General features: G+C 38.7%; 1 protein-coding gene across 2 annotated transcripts in view; it reads left to right on the top strand.

The window, feature by feature from the left end:
- The window catches only part of ramp1 (receptor activity modifying protein 1), a 48897-nt gene that overhangs the window by 24112 nt on the left and 9800 nt on the right, over positions 1-14985 (top strand). Inside the window, exon 2 of one of the 2 annotated variants that reach the window (XM_058653297.1) lies at positions 2738-2873. In XM_058653297.1, coding sequence (XP_058509280.1) covers positions 2738-2873 — 136 coding nt within the window. Of the gene's footprint in view, positions 1-2734; positions 2874-14985 lie in introns of both variants that reach the window. The other variant, XM_058653287.1, reaches the window with a different exon arrangement.

Here is a 14985-nt window from a genome sequence, read left to right on the forward strand (position 1 = left end):
TTCACTACATAATCCTCAGCTTCATCTACAAATCGATATACAGCCTACAGGAGGTAATGGGAAAATGTTCAGTCAGTCCAAAGCTTTTTTCTCCAGAATCACTGCCTCACTGTGTGCAGAGGGAGTGTGGAATACAAAATTGATGAGGACAAAGTGAATCATTTTTTAGATTTTCTGTCTGGGATGTTTCACTGAAATTCAGTTAAAAGACGGAAGGAAATATTGAGACTTTTAAAATACATTTTAAACTAGTTAGTGCAAAAGAAATAGACACTAAATCAAATTTCTCAAAGTCCAAATAACACTTTGCCGGAATACATTGGGGAGTTGAGGTACTACTGCATGTACACCTTCTGTGGAGGAGCACAACAGAGGCAGAAATCATGCTCCGTCAGCTTAAAGAATTATTTAAGTTAATGGATGGTAGGAAGGGGCCACACGGTTGGTGTAGTAGTCTTCTTGTCTTTGCAGCAAGAAGAACTGGGTTCGAGACCTGGTCAGAAACAAGGGCCTTTCAGCATGGAGTTTGTATGTTCTCCCCGTGTGTGTGTGTGTGTGTGTGTGTGTGTTTTCTCCCGGTTCTCCAGTTTCATCCCACAGTCCAAACTCTAAATTGGACACACTAACTTGACCCTAGGAGTGGATGGTTGTTTGTCTCTATATGTGGCCCTGCACTGGACTGGCAAATGGTGTCTATGGTGTACCCCGCCTATCACCCTGTCATCAGCTGAGATTGAGATCTATGTGGTAGAACATAGATGAATGGATGGTAGGAAGATTCAGAATGACACTCCAATACTAACAAACTGAAAGGGGGGCGTGTCAGCGTCTAGTGTAGCACGGGTGGAGACATTTCAGTCAATAAATGGATTCCCCCACGACTGTTTGCATATACTGGTACAAGAACAATGTTCCGAGTGAACATCAGAGTTGAGCGACAACCGCTCGACTGAACTGTGCATAGAAACGTACGTAGAGCTCAATGACTCAATGACTCAGATCATTTACATTGAATTGTTCAAAAATAGAAATTGGCAAAATCAAATACAAACAACTTAGTTCTGTTTTTAAATCTATGATCATCAGATATAGACTTTTATTCCCGGTGCAGTATTGATACATTGACGTACATATGACGAGTGTTGTCATCATTATGTAATTCCTTCAGGACAAATCCACATGCATGCAATCAAGCCATCATTAGTGTAGTTCATTTAGCCCTCTCACATGGGATGGATGTATTGTGTGAATATGCAGCCTGAGGCACCTGTAGCCAAGGATCTGGGTTATCTTTTTTGCATTTTTATATCCACATTTTTCTTTGTAACATTAAACATGCTATTATCATCAGAAATGCACTGCTGGAAATACCATTTACCTCAGTGAATGTTTGAAACGGCTGCTTCTAACTCTGGCCATTTAAACATTACAATGATTGTTGTGTCTTACATGCTTAGTTCATTGTTAAAGAGCCTCTGTAGCTTCCTGGCATGTGCTCAAGACATCCAAAAACGCAGAGTGTGATTTACTGTAAGATGAAGACAGTCTTATATAACCAGAGTTCCCATTGAGAGTCTATAACGCGTGACTTTTAATTGCTATTTTCACAGAAACCCAACATTAGTAAACTACTAAACTGATGTGTGTATTATTGTATCACTTATCTTCATCACAGCTGAAACAGACTACCTTTCTTGTCTCTATGATGGGAAGTGGTTGTAAATGAATAATAACTCCATCAGTATTAATAATGGTTATCCGTGAATCTTGCTCTGTTCTTTTTGGCAACCGTGACACAGTGAGGACACAAAGGAAATCTGTTAATGATGGAAACAGTGTGACCCAGCCCCACCTGTTTTTTCCACACAGACGTGCTTCTTAACACAACACCAGTTCTGAGGAAGAGATGCAATGTTTCGTCCCTGCTTATTTTGGGTCTTAAAATAAAGTAAAACTGTTCCTTAAAGTCTTTGTCTGTCTTCTCTGAAGACAAAATGCTGCTAAAAAGAAACAAATCATGTAGAGTGTGTTTTTGTTTATCTTATAGTGGCTGTCTGGACCGAAATCATCGGCTGTTCACAAAAGTATTTATTTCCCAAAACGAGAAGAAAATCTGATCTGAAGGAAAACCATGCAAGCGTTATACTCCACATTTCCTCATGTTTGCTTTCTGCGATTGTATCCGTGTCTCTAAATCTCTTATCACAAACACATACATGCACTTGATCCTAATCTTTGATTCGAGTCTTTCAGCCGTGTGGGGATAAACCTTTTCATCTGCTCCGCTCACAGCAGGAGGAAGATTTTTCCGCAGGAGTAGAAGCTACTGGTGCAAATTTGCAATCTTCCATCTTATGGTTTTTTTTCTTTTTCCCTCCCACATCTTGAAATGGAGCTGATTGTCTCGTGTCTGTTTCTATTCCTCCTCCAGTCAACCGTCTAATGGCGTGCACATGTACAGTTCTCTGTGTGTTTTATGGCTTGTATAAAGTACGGACAGTAGATTATGTAATGAAGACACAGGGAAATATCTTTGCTTTGACCCAGAAAGACATTTACATTCAGTCATCTCACGTGTTATCTCTTATCTTCATTCCTAAGTAGCCTATAATGTCTATGACATGCTCACTGACTGTGTATGACACACATAAGGTCAACATTTTTCAATTGTTAGAACTCACTTAAGGCTCGACTCTGACTTTGCACCTAACGTCTGTCTTTCTCTTTCTCTCAGCAGTGTCTCAGTGTGTGCTGACACTGGGATGTGGACCCCACTATGAATACGCCATCGAGGAGTTCTGTCTGGCCAAGTTCAGGCTGGACATGCAGGAGCTAGATCAGAGACGCTGGTGTAATTGGGAGGACACAGTGGAGTAAGTAGGACACACACACACTTTGCCTCTTAAATTTGCATATGGCAAATTTGAATTGTCCTTGCTCTTTGTGAGCTTTGAATCAACAACAACATTCAACACGTGTAGTAGTATTGTTGTAACCTTTAAGCCACTTATCACCTCACACCAAACAAAAATGGTATTGTTATTCTTTAAGTTTGGTTTAAGATTTATTTTTTGTAGCTGGAGAGAAGGGTGAGAGAAAGAGAGTAGAAAAAGACTTTAAGTACGTTTACATGCACAGTTTCACCCTCTTATGACCATCAACATAATGAGGCTGCCTGGATTTATATTGATTTTATCGCTGTAGAATTGTCAAAAAATGTTTGGTGAGTGAGTGCTTCTGCCCCGTTCTGCGCCTTTTTCCAAGATAACTTTGTCTTTCCATATCTGGCAGTTAGGAATAAGCCGACGTCTGTGACTCACACTGGTTAATCTTATCTGTGATTGGACGGTTATTAGGCCGAAGTCCTGAGGTTCTACCGTAATGACAAGCATAAGTCGTCTCCTTTTACTTCCGGGTCAAAGACCAGGGAGGAAATCGTCAAGTCCGACTAAGCATACATGCAGGAATAATCGGACTATGAATCGCATTATTCAGGTATGTTAGTCCGACTACAACTAGCTCGATTTTAGTCGGACTAACGTGTTTACATGACATTAAGAAAACCCGATTATTGTCTTAGTCCGACTAAAATCAGACTTGGGTAGTGAGGGTGGAAAAGTGCAGCAGGTTGAGAGAGACGCAGAAATGGTTAAGAACAGCCTTTATGTACAAATACTTTCTCTCGGTGTCAAGACTCGTCTTTAACCTGGAACCAAAGGTTTATAAATTCTGAGTAGAGTCAGTTATTAACACCCATTAGCACAATTTAATAATGACATAATACATTCTGCCTGTCTGCTATTACTCTTAAAGACTCACATTGAGAGAGGAAACTCAATCAGGTCTTCAACATCTCTGTGCATCCCAGAAGTCTCAGCTGTTGTTTTTGTAAATCTTTTTAATACTGTATAAGTTAAGGTGACAATAGATATTCTGATTACAGACATACAGCTACTCCCCACTCCTCCTGCAGAGAAGCAAACACAAACACAAGTTGTGGTAGTTTTTTAGTTGTGCCGTCTCCCTTTGTGTTCGCTTTAAATAACTTCCTTGTCATTTTAAGAGCTGACCGTCCGACCTCCCAAAATGGCACATACTGTATGCCATCAGTTACTTTAAATAGCAGGATCCCATAGTCATTTGGCCCCTGAGCCAGTGCCCAGTAGACCCCGACAGTCATCTATCAATGGCCTGAGCCAACAATGTCAGAGTTGGTTTGGGGAAAAAAAAGGAGCGTCAGCCTTAATGTGGGTAAAGGAGCATCGTTTTCTGGCTCATGCAAAGGCTTGTGACGATCATCAGCCAGTATTTTGAGCTTTGAAGTCTGAATATAAATAGTTTTATTACTTCTCCCGAGAGGATAACATCATATTTCACAGAGTATGCCTGTTTTGTTTGGATTAATAATGATGTCAAAAAATCACAAGGACACCAGACGCTCCTTTTGAGGAATCTGCTTTTTGAAGCGCTTTTTAAAACTTCCATCCACGTGGAAATGTAAATGTAAACAGACGTCGTGGTGTTTTATGCTCCTGTGGCAGATACTGAAGCAGAAGAGGATGAAGATAAACAGTTAGTGCAGTATTTACTGTATGTCACGCTGTCTGTTCAGATGCCTGCACGGACGGACAGAGAATCTATCTGTTGTATTAATGCGATTAAAAGTGAGTGCCAGGTTATCAGACCAACACAAGTGTGATTGTGGTAAGTTATCAATCATCTATGCATCAAGTTACCGAGGAGAAGGGGGCATTAAAACCCATGGATTTCCTTCAGCTGGATGTTTTTGCCGCTACTGCATGGCTCATTACTCCCTGCGTCTATTGCTAGATTGAAATGGAATTTGGATTTATGAATTCAGGTACAAGACATCATGAGCTCAAAATCTTTAGAACATTAAGAGTTAACAGGTCATGAATATGATGGGAATTTTTTTTTTAATGATTACGGTAAACATGCAGCCTCATTTGAATATTTGTATACAGGGTCGGGTTTTTCTGAAGGAAGCAGACCGGCAACCAAAACAGAGGCATGATAACATCACACAGAAGGAGTGTGCCGTCACCATCTAACATGTACCTTATTTACATAGGTGATATTTGTCTCCTGACATCTTTTAAGGCCGATTTCTTTTTCTTATACTAAATTAATCCCTTAGGGAAATTCTTTCTCTGCATTTAACCCATCCTCCAGTAGAAACCTTGCTAGAATAAGGAAGGTTACAGCCTTCCTTATTCTAGAAAGAAGACGGGAAGCAATGGGGGTTAGGTACCTTGCTCAGGGGTTACCCCAGCCCTTTGACCTGATGGGGACTCGAACATGAAAGACAAGCCTCTCGTTACAAGCCAAGTTCCCTTTCCACTTGGCCATGGCTGTCACATGTCGCTCCTTTTAAAGGCAGAATTCATAATCTAAGTGTAGCCAAAACTGAAGTCTGAACCTGATATCACACTTATATTGAGAGAAATTAATAATTTAATGGATGCAAGGTTGGCAACTGTATAATTATGTCGCAATATAATGTGTATTGTTTCACATTATATTGATTTATGTTTCACCCTAAATCAAAATAAGTGTGAAATCATCTGATATTTCTAACTATAAATGTTCATACAACTTCTGACAGTATCACCCAGCCCTACATGCGTATATTTACAGCCGTAAAAAAGAAAAGAAAAGAAAAGAAAAGAAAAGAAAAGATTTACTTTGCAACTCCCTGTCCCAGATCCCAGTAATTGAGTAGATAAACAAAAATAGAATTAGCCTTAAAAATAATCACAACACCTAATTCCTCTGGATGCATGACTGGTGTGAAATAAAGCCGCAGGCATATTGAAAACCTGCGGTGGTTTCACACAAGTGACATAATCCTCAAAACCAACTGGGCTTTAAAAGCTGCCGAGAAAATGAGGACGATGTTATCGACGGACGCTATGCATGAATAAATGAATGTTGAGGGTTCTGACAGCCTCGTCTTTTAATCCCATTTCTGTCTGGCGCATAAATGAACTCCCAGCTCTGCTCAAGAGCTTCACGTAAAGGTCAGCTTAAGGAGGATTTCTACATTTTCTCTCCTTGAGTCCATTAGATAATGGAATGCTCTTCCCCTTTTGTAGATGTCTTCATGAAATACTGCAAATTGAACATGGGAATAGCTGCTTTATTATATATTCTGTACCTGCTGTAGTGTTTTGTCTATCTGTTGGTAGAAGCTGGATTTGCTTTAAAGCTCCTTCTCTTATTGTTGCCCCAGAGTGAGGTTGTTTGTACACGCTCCCCGACTACAAATAGGATTTAGACAATATTGTGGCCTGTGTTGAGGGGGAAAAGTGAACTTTACTTCTGCAATATTTCAGAGTTTTTCAAAGTCAGACTTTGTTCTGTCGCAGGCCAACGAGACAGTGGTTGTATTTGTAAAAGACACCATAAGAAGTGAGAAGTTTCATTCCCTTAAGTTTAAATAAGCGCACCAACACACCAAAAAAGGCAGGAAATGGCTCCTAATAAAACCATCAAACACTTGAAAATTAAAGATTAAAATGTTTAAAAAACTGCCCAGCTGTGTATAAAAGGTCAAGTACAGTATCAGGACAGTTGCTCCCCTCTTGAGGAAAAGTTGCATTCTTGCAAAGAATCCACTGGGGATTTCTATCTAGTATGTGTGAGTGCGTCTCTCACTGTGTGCGTGTGTTTGGTCATGTCTCCATGACTTCACATTGACTTACAACTGCTAATTCCCCAACCTTAAAACTTAGCCTGACCTTAAAAAGGTCCAGTGTGTAAGAATTAGTGACAACTAAGGGTGAGACAGATTCCATCAAGACTGCATCAAGCAAAACCCTTTAACATATAAAAGGCTTTTTCTAAGTCTACGGAAACAATTTTCATTTTAAAGCTGCAATAAACATACAGACCTTTAGCCTGTGAATGAATTAATATTTATTTCTTACATCATAACAAAAACACATAAAATAACCAGTATTGCTCAAACAAGAGTAGGATGAAGCTTTATCAAAGCACAGTACTGGACCAAACTCTAGAAAATATTATATTTTTAAGCATTTTATTAAACTGTTAATAGTTATAGGTCAAATATAACCTTGCATTTCTTTAATTTATATTTTCCTCTTAAGTTATACCCATCTTCTCTGTCAGTTAATCCATTCTGAATGTCACCAGGTAGTAAATGACTCTTTGCTTTGTACACTATTTGAGCAGTTCTTAACCAAATCCATAAACTTAAGAGAATTAACCTTCAGAAATAGTGCGTTTGTGTGGTCCCTATACCCAACATGATGTGCACATTTGTGGAGTATACATAATGGTTGCAAAGTTGTTTTATAGGCATCAAATATGACAGTAAGAGTAAGCAATATAGAATGTACAACACTCTTTCTTCTCGGGGTCCATATTGAATCCCAGGATGCAATCAGAAAAAGGCAACATGGAGCTGCACTGGACAGGCAACTACACTATTACTCCCCACTCATAAGCCTTTTACTGCCATTCACGAGTGATAGTGAAGTTTGGCGACATACATAAACCGATATGGAAATGAACATGCACACCTCTCTAACATGCAGGTAAAAGCAATAACCACTGAAATTTCTGTGGAGAATCTCATTAATCCAGGTCATAGTTTTCCAACTACTAGTCTGTACGTCCAATTACTACTGATTCAATGTTTTTTTGGATAGAAATAACTACTTAATTGTTCCTGCTAATTTCACAATATTCTAAATCTAACGAACATGAAAGAGAGCCTTAAAAAAGGACCATACCGTGTGTTTCTCTCATTATTTAAATGTTTTTTTGGCAGTTTCTTGACCCCACATTGCAGATGTATTGTTTTCTCTCTTCTGCGCGGCCCCATTTTCCATTTACATCTTAAAAGGCACGATAATTTGCAGACTTTTCATTTGTGTTTATACAGTCAACGTGAACATCAAAGTCTGCGCAGTTTATTTATTCTTTTGTCAGTCTCATGCTAATGTGTCATGGTTGGGAAACTGAAGTGCTGATTGACATGAAAGGTTTGCAGCTGCAGGCACGATGTGTGATTGAATGCGATTGCACCCCTCGAGCCGTTTTCAAGAGCCTGCCCATAGATTTTCATTATGGTATGGAAAGCAATAGCTGCGTGCAGGGCAGGAGAAAACACACCAGATGAGCAGCAAATAGACTGAAACGTGCTAAAGTTTTTAGTACGATGTTTCAAGTTATGGGAAACGTATCTCCAGCTTGCTACTTGCATGCATTCACAAGCAAGCGTCAGTGTACGTCCGCTGCATACTAAGCCCTGTTTAAATGTTTACCACTGCAGCTCGCTGAATCAATATCACATGTACCATCAGGCTCAGTCTAATTACTTCCAGCCACACTGGCCAGGGTGGTGACATGGCAACGCAAATGGCACAGTGTCACCTCACCGCGAGTGAGAGAGAGAGGCTGACGGAAAATCGTTTGTTGTCAGTTTAGATGCTGCAAACTGAATAGAGAAATAGCTGCAGCTCACAGTCTTTGTAAAAAGACAGCGCTAATTATTTAGAAAATGCAAGACACTCGGCTCGGAAGAAACTCATTTATTTTTATTAGCTTCACGATCTACAGTCAATCTGTGGATTCTGTTTAATTGACACTAATTGGTCTCTGCTGAGAAAAAAAACGCGGGGTTTGCTCATGAACAATTCGGATGCACGTGTCTGATTTGTAAAGTAAAGTTTCAATTTAATTCAGAATTAAGACCGAAATTTAATCACTTTGCTGCTGCTGCTATAGCACTCAGGTAAACACGACGAGACATCATGAGCAGGCGTTGGCTGACGCAGACTGGAAGCAGCTGGGGAGATGTTGACATCCAGCTGGAGAGAGGAATGATAACATGTCACCATCTAGGTTCAGTTTGAGCAGTTCCCACTATGTTGTTGGCACTGGTTAATAAATAAAAGCTTCAAGGTTCAGACTTTTCTGCCACGAGTCTCCAAAAACACATGATTGGTGCATTAAAAAGAAAAAAATCGAAATGTGATTTATAAACATAGAGTAAGAAACGTCATATTATTTTTGAAATAAGTAGACTTTAGTTGACAGAAAACAAGCCTGGACCTTGTTAGTCTTGACACACACAGTTCCTGACAGCACGAGCAAGCCCTCACTACAATCTTATCCATAAACCCTAGGGTGTTGGGCAACTTGGTACACTGTAAGGATTTTACTGGCTTTACAAAATACATCATTAACCTGTGATAATTCACAATAAAATACCATATTTTTATGTTTTATTTATTGTAAAATTACCACACTCGTGTAAAGTGTTATATATTGACAGTGTTTTTTTTTTTTTCAATTCAATGTTTTATAAATGTGCTCTATGAGCGCTTGAATTGCCCCCTGGGGACAAATAAAGTCCTTAGAATTGAATTGAATTGAATTGAATTACTGTGAAGTTACAGTAAACAGATGTCAATTTACAGTAATTTGCAATAAAATGATACAGTAACTCGCACAGCAAGAAGATCCGGGCCTTTCTGTGTGTGCGAGGGTTTTCTCCGGTTTCCTATCACATGTCCAAAAAACATGCAGAGGTTAATTGAACACTCTTACACCTCCGCCTTTTGACCCTCATGTGGAGGATAAAGCAGTAGACGATGAATGAATATCAGTGTCTAGGACAAAGTTCACCTCATCCACGTCATTCTCGCTTGTCCCATCTTTGAAGTGGACTTGGGTAGCTTTAAACGACGCTATTCTAAATCAATATTGTTATTATTAATGCAGCAGGGATTTTCTTCTTCTTTTATGTCTGTTGTGCCGTTTTCGGATTCAGACATTTAACGCTCTCGCTAAAGTTTTCACAGCAATCGAGACCAGGGAGCAGCTACATCAGGTTCAGAGGAGCAAAGCCTTCTCCATAATGCATATAATAGCACCCAGGTCACTGCCTACACCAGGAGGATGTGCAGGCATTTAGTCTATATCTCCAGAGCTGAAGAAAGCTCACAACACAGAAATAGGAAATGAACTGAAATATCACTCGTTCTGTCTACTGGCTGCAACGTTATAATTCAAAGAGAGGACAATTATAAAAGAGCTGCAGAGGAATATAGTGAATAATAAAGGGTTTGGTTCTCAGCTGTCACCACGTCCACTTTACTTGGTGCTGGCGAACAAAGAAACCACTGATGTTCGAGACAGTGTTTTTTTTTTTTCCTTTCTTCCTGCAGACGGTTTAACAGGAAAATAAATCTGCTGACAAATTACAACTTGATATTTATCCTCATAAAAAAACATTAGCGGAGCATCAAATTAATGTCTGACTGCCATCACAGTGCAGTCAATCCTTTTTTTGCAGGTCAGTACTGTCAGAGTTTGTTTACCCGCTCGTTCCATGAGTCAAGGTGCAACACAAGATATGGCTCGCGTCCACGTTTTTGGATAAATAAATCTCAGCCGCAGTTAAAGGTTTGTCTACAATGAGAACAGTGACATTGTTTCTCTGTCCATCTTGTACAAAACAAAAGGTGGAGGGAGTTAGATAACTTTATTACAGTGCCCCTGGCATTACATGGGGAAAAAAACTTTAAAACATGAATTAGTGTTAGTTCCTACGAAATAGGTATACTGTGTGCACAAAGTTATTATTAATAATTGATAATTATAATAATACTCAACCTCAGTGTATCCCAATAATCTGTGAAATGTCAAACAAAATAGAGAAAGTGACACTGAGGAAATAAATAATTATAAGAATTTAGACATAAGAAGAATAAACACAGGCTAGTCACAGCTCGGGGGCACTTCATCGCTGCAGCGTTACAGTAAATCTCGGTCTCAAAATATTTAACAACTTGAGATAATCCGCTGCTCATAAATATTAACTGTTAATTCATCTGCCAACTGCAGGAGGGAAAAAGCCCCAGTTGGCCGCATCAGCTCCTCCTTGCACTCTGTTGCGTTAGTTGTCTAATTGTAGCAAATTATGACAACATGGCAGGCAGCTGTCAATCCCTGATTTCATCTGTTGTCATTCTTTTAACTGTGTTTCATATTTTACGCTGTGTACAAAGTGTTACACTCATACCGTTAAGCACAAAAAATGTGCCATTGAAACCCTTTTTGATCACACCTCTTCTCACACTGCTTTTGAAGTGATGACTTTCACTGCTCTCCACCAGATGGCGTTGTTTTTGGTCGTATTTGAGAAAAAAAACATGTTATTTCACTAGATTTACTTTGCATGTAGTGTATTGAACATTTCATCCGAAAACATGGCGGCATCATGACAAAAACCTGGCATTCAAAGGGTTAAAATATTTAATATTAAATTAGAATTTGATATCAATAATTAGGTTAGACATGTGAAAAAAAGCTCAGCTCAGTGAAAGTTGAATATATTATTATAATAATAATAATAATAATAATAATAATGTGTAATATTTTTATAGTTTTCTTCAAAAATCAAATTTTTTTGTGCTTAGCATTGTTTTTACAGTCTTAATTTGTATTTATTTTATTCAAATATCTTTCACATGTTCCGTTTTTATTTCCAGAAAGAGAGAGAGACAAAAATGTTGATTTTGTAGAACCTGTGATCTTTTTGCTCGTTGTAAATACAGACTGATCAGAGTAGAATAGGTTTTCCTCTATAAAGCCAATATTATCTTTTTAAATGATCCTAATCAAGCTCCAATTCTCTCCATTTGTGCCTGTCTCTGTTTTTCATACCGCATGCTGTTAGATTAAGATGGGATTCTTTCTTTTTTTCCCCCCCTTGTGTAGTTGTTGGAGGGTATTTTGGTTGGTCAGTCATGCATGCCTGTCAGCCATCTGTAATAATTTAAAAACCCCTTTGTGGGTGAGCTCACAGTGGGCTTTTGCGCAAACTCGGGCCAGTCAAATCCAGTGAGCTCAGTAGTGTGGAAAGCCAAGTGAAGTTCCCGTTCTGTGGACCCATGTGATTAAATGGCTGATTAGTCTGTGATTAGAAATGGATTGTCGTGTGGTTTTTACAGCTCTAATGATTGGACGACGTCCAGCGTTGCCTGGATTGCCCCACAACTAAAGCTTGTTATACAATGCATATTAAATACCAGCGGACAATGATCTGAATATTTGCTTTGATGAAGTTTTTTTCATTTGTATTAACCTGACAGGTCATGGCAGGACACAGACAGTGAGTCATAATAGAGCAGAACGCGGTTCGTCCGTTTTCAGGATATTAGTCATCATTTATCCCCTATACCTCAAATATTCTCCTATATCTTATTTGACAGTCTTTTATAAATAAAAAGATCCACTTCTCTCCCCACAAGAGACAAAATATGTATTTAAAACTTTTTTTGCTACTGCATAGGTGAAGGTTTGTTGCTTAAATTGATATATATTCTCCCTTAAACGTGTCATTGTGAGGTTTAAAGTGATTGCACAGTGTTGTAGTGATAGAGGAGATGACACGGATTGCATTTGTATTGAATGAATAATGATGTGGTGAGGAGTTGCAGCCAGAGGCCCCCCAAATTTCATTCATTCATGCATTCATTCATCTTCTACCGCTTTATCCTCCACATGAGGGTACGTGGGGGGCACTGGAGCTGACACAGGGCGAGAGACCGGGTACACCCTGTCTAGGCTCATTTGCTACTAGAAAGAATAAATCTCCGGTCAGTTACTCTCACTGTTTGTTGTAGTGGCACCTGCACACGACACCATCTTTGAGAATACCTTGTATCCGATTGATTGATCGGAGTGTCTGTACACAGGAGGAACACAGAACAAAAGGTGTTTACCCTGCTTTAATTGAGCTAATCTTCTTGTTCTAAGTCTTTGCATCAATACTGCAAACATTCACTGACTAGTGATCTTTGGGTCCCATTGGGTTTGTACTGGAGCAGGAGAAGGAATCTGAGAGGAAGGAAGGAGGATAAAGGGATTGGATAAAGGGATTAGATCGTATTGGAGGTTTTTAAATCTGTCATTTTGTAGATTTATACTTTTACACTATAGTTTTATGCTTTTCTCATGCATTATTTGAAAACTATGTGATACTTTCTATATTCTTATTCATCTACTAATGCACATTTGTTGTTAAGCTTGTTAAGCATTCTGAGCTGCATTTTATCTATGAAAGTATATAAATGAAATTATTATTATTATATGGTCATTTCGTATAAGTAACATTGTAATATCTTATTTCTCGAGTAAGCTATAAGCCATAACTTATAAGCCTAACAATGGAAAAAGTGAATGTATTCCACTCATGGTAGTTTATAGTACTTAAAACCTGGATATTACTTTGGAAAACACATCTCATTTTACCTTGGTTGAATTTGAATTAGATATAGATGATATTACCATATCATTACTATATTGTTACTACATTGTGATGCCAATTGTTACCAAGTTTCTACCACATACTGCAATACATGTTTCACTGCAGGCAAACTTATGACTAAATGTATATTTTAATGTGTGAATCTTCCTTCCTACAAAAAAATGCTGAGACGTTAAAAAAATGACACGTTACAGCATCAAAGATAGGGCAGGAATGGTAGAGTTTGAGTGAATAAATATCCACTGTGTCCCTGCCTGTATTTCCTTCCTCTAAGTTGCAAGTGTTGTGATTGTCTAAGCTTCCTCCAAACTAATCTTTTATTTTTTAACTTTTGATACCAATAAATATTCAAGAGTGGAGTCATTTTAAAAATATGTGTGGTGGGGATGTTAAAAGTTTGGTTTCTTACATCTCGAGGACATTACGTACACTCCTCCGCTGCCACTTCCAGGCTGTTCCAGTGATTGGCGGGCGGCTAATGCACCAACAGTCAGAGCTCTGTGCTCACAGAAGACAGGGAAAATGATGAGTGGGTGCACAATCAGTCCTGTATTCATTGTTGTGAGGAAAATACAGTGCAGTATTTTTAAGAATAAACACAGATTAAAGTGTATTGAGGAAGCAAAACATACTGTATTGTATTGTTTTTTGGGTTTTATTTAAAAAAAAAAAAGGCAGGATTAGTAAATAGTTTATACTATAATAATGTGTCATTTTTATGTATTTGAGATTTGATTGGTTTGTGCAAATGTAACAGCCTTTATCCTATATCCTAAGTGTCTCTGTATTTGTATTGTAAGGTGCAGAGGTGCAGGGATTTTGGCGGATTATTACTGTCCTGTGGAGAACGATCCTTGTATGAACCCACTTCATCAGTGCCATGAACTGGATCATCCTGCTGTTGAGCTGATGACATTATATGTGCTAATGTGTCGTGGTCCGTAACGGCCTTCATGCTTGTTGGGACTGTGCCTCAGTCTGTGTTTTTGGCTTGATGATCAAAAGTGACCAGACCGTATGTAGTGTGTAGCACTCAGGGACGGCCCAAGCCTTTATGGGGCCCAAGGCTGAATTTGATTTGTGGCTCCCCTCCCACTACCACCTGAGAGTAATCGGTGCTTGACTATTATTGATGCAAATATAACACTATAAAATGCATTAATTATAGTTATTTACACAAAACCAGTGTTAGAGGGCAGTAAAAACCTATTATTACTTTGCATATTCCTATACAACCTGAATTAAACAAGTAAACTAGTTAAATGACTTTGTTTTTTAAAACTTAGAACAGTTGTGCAAATGTGTACAAATAACTTAGGATACACGCTATCTAAATATATTTAATCTCCAACTTTAGCAAGGAAATTTCAAAAACAATCTCAATATTTACCGGGGGCTTACGTTCTGGCGAACGTAAGCCGACCCATTCAGCCGTGTTTCAGTTAATTACTGAACTCATCTTCATAATTAACCGATTCTAATGATTCACTACCACAAAAAGAACTGCTTTGCTCGTCACTAGTCTGTGTCGCATATAAAACAACGTCACATCAAAGCAATTTCCTGCAACTGTGCTATGACGACCCTGCCCACGTTGAGGAGGTACTATAGTAGTTGAAATCTACATGCCTGATACCAAACCGAGAAGATTTGAG

Source organism: Solea solea, chromosome 2, assembly GCF_958295425.1.
Source record: "Solea solea chromosome 2, fSolSol10.1, whole genome shotgun sequence".
Taxonomy (NCBI): Eukaryota; Metazoa; Chordata; class Actinopteri; order Pleuronectiformes; family Soleidae; genus Solea; species Solea solea.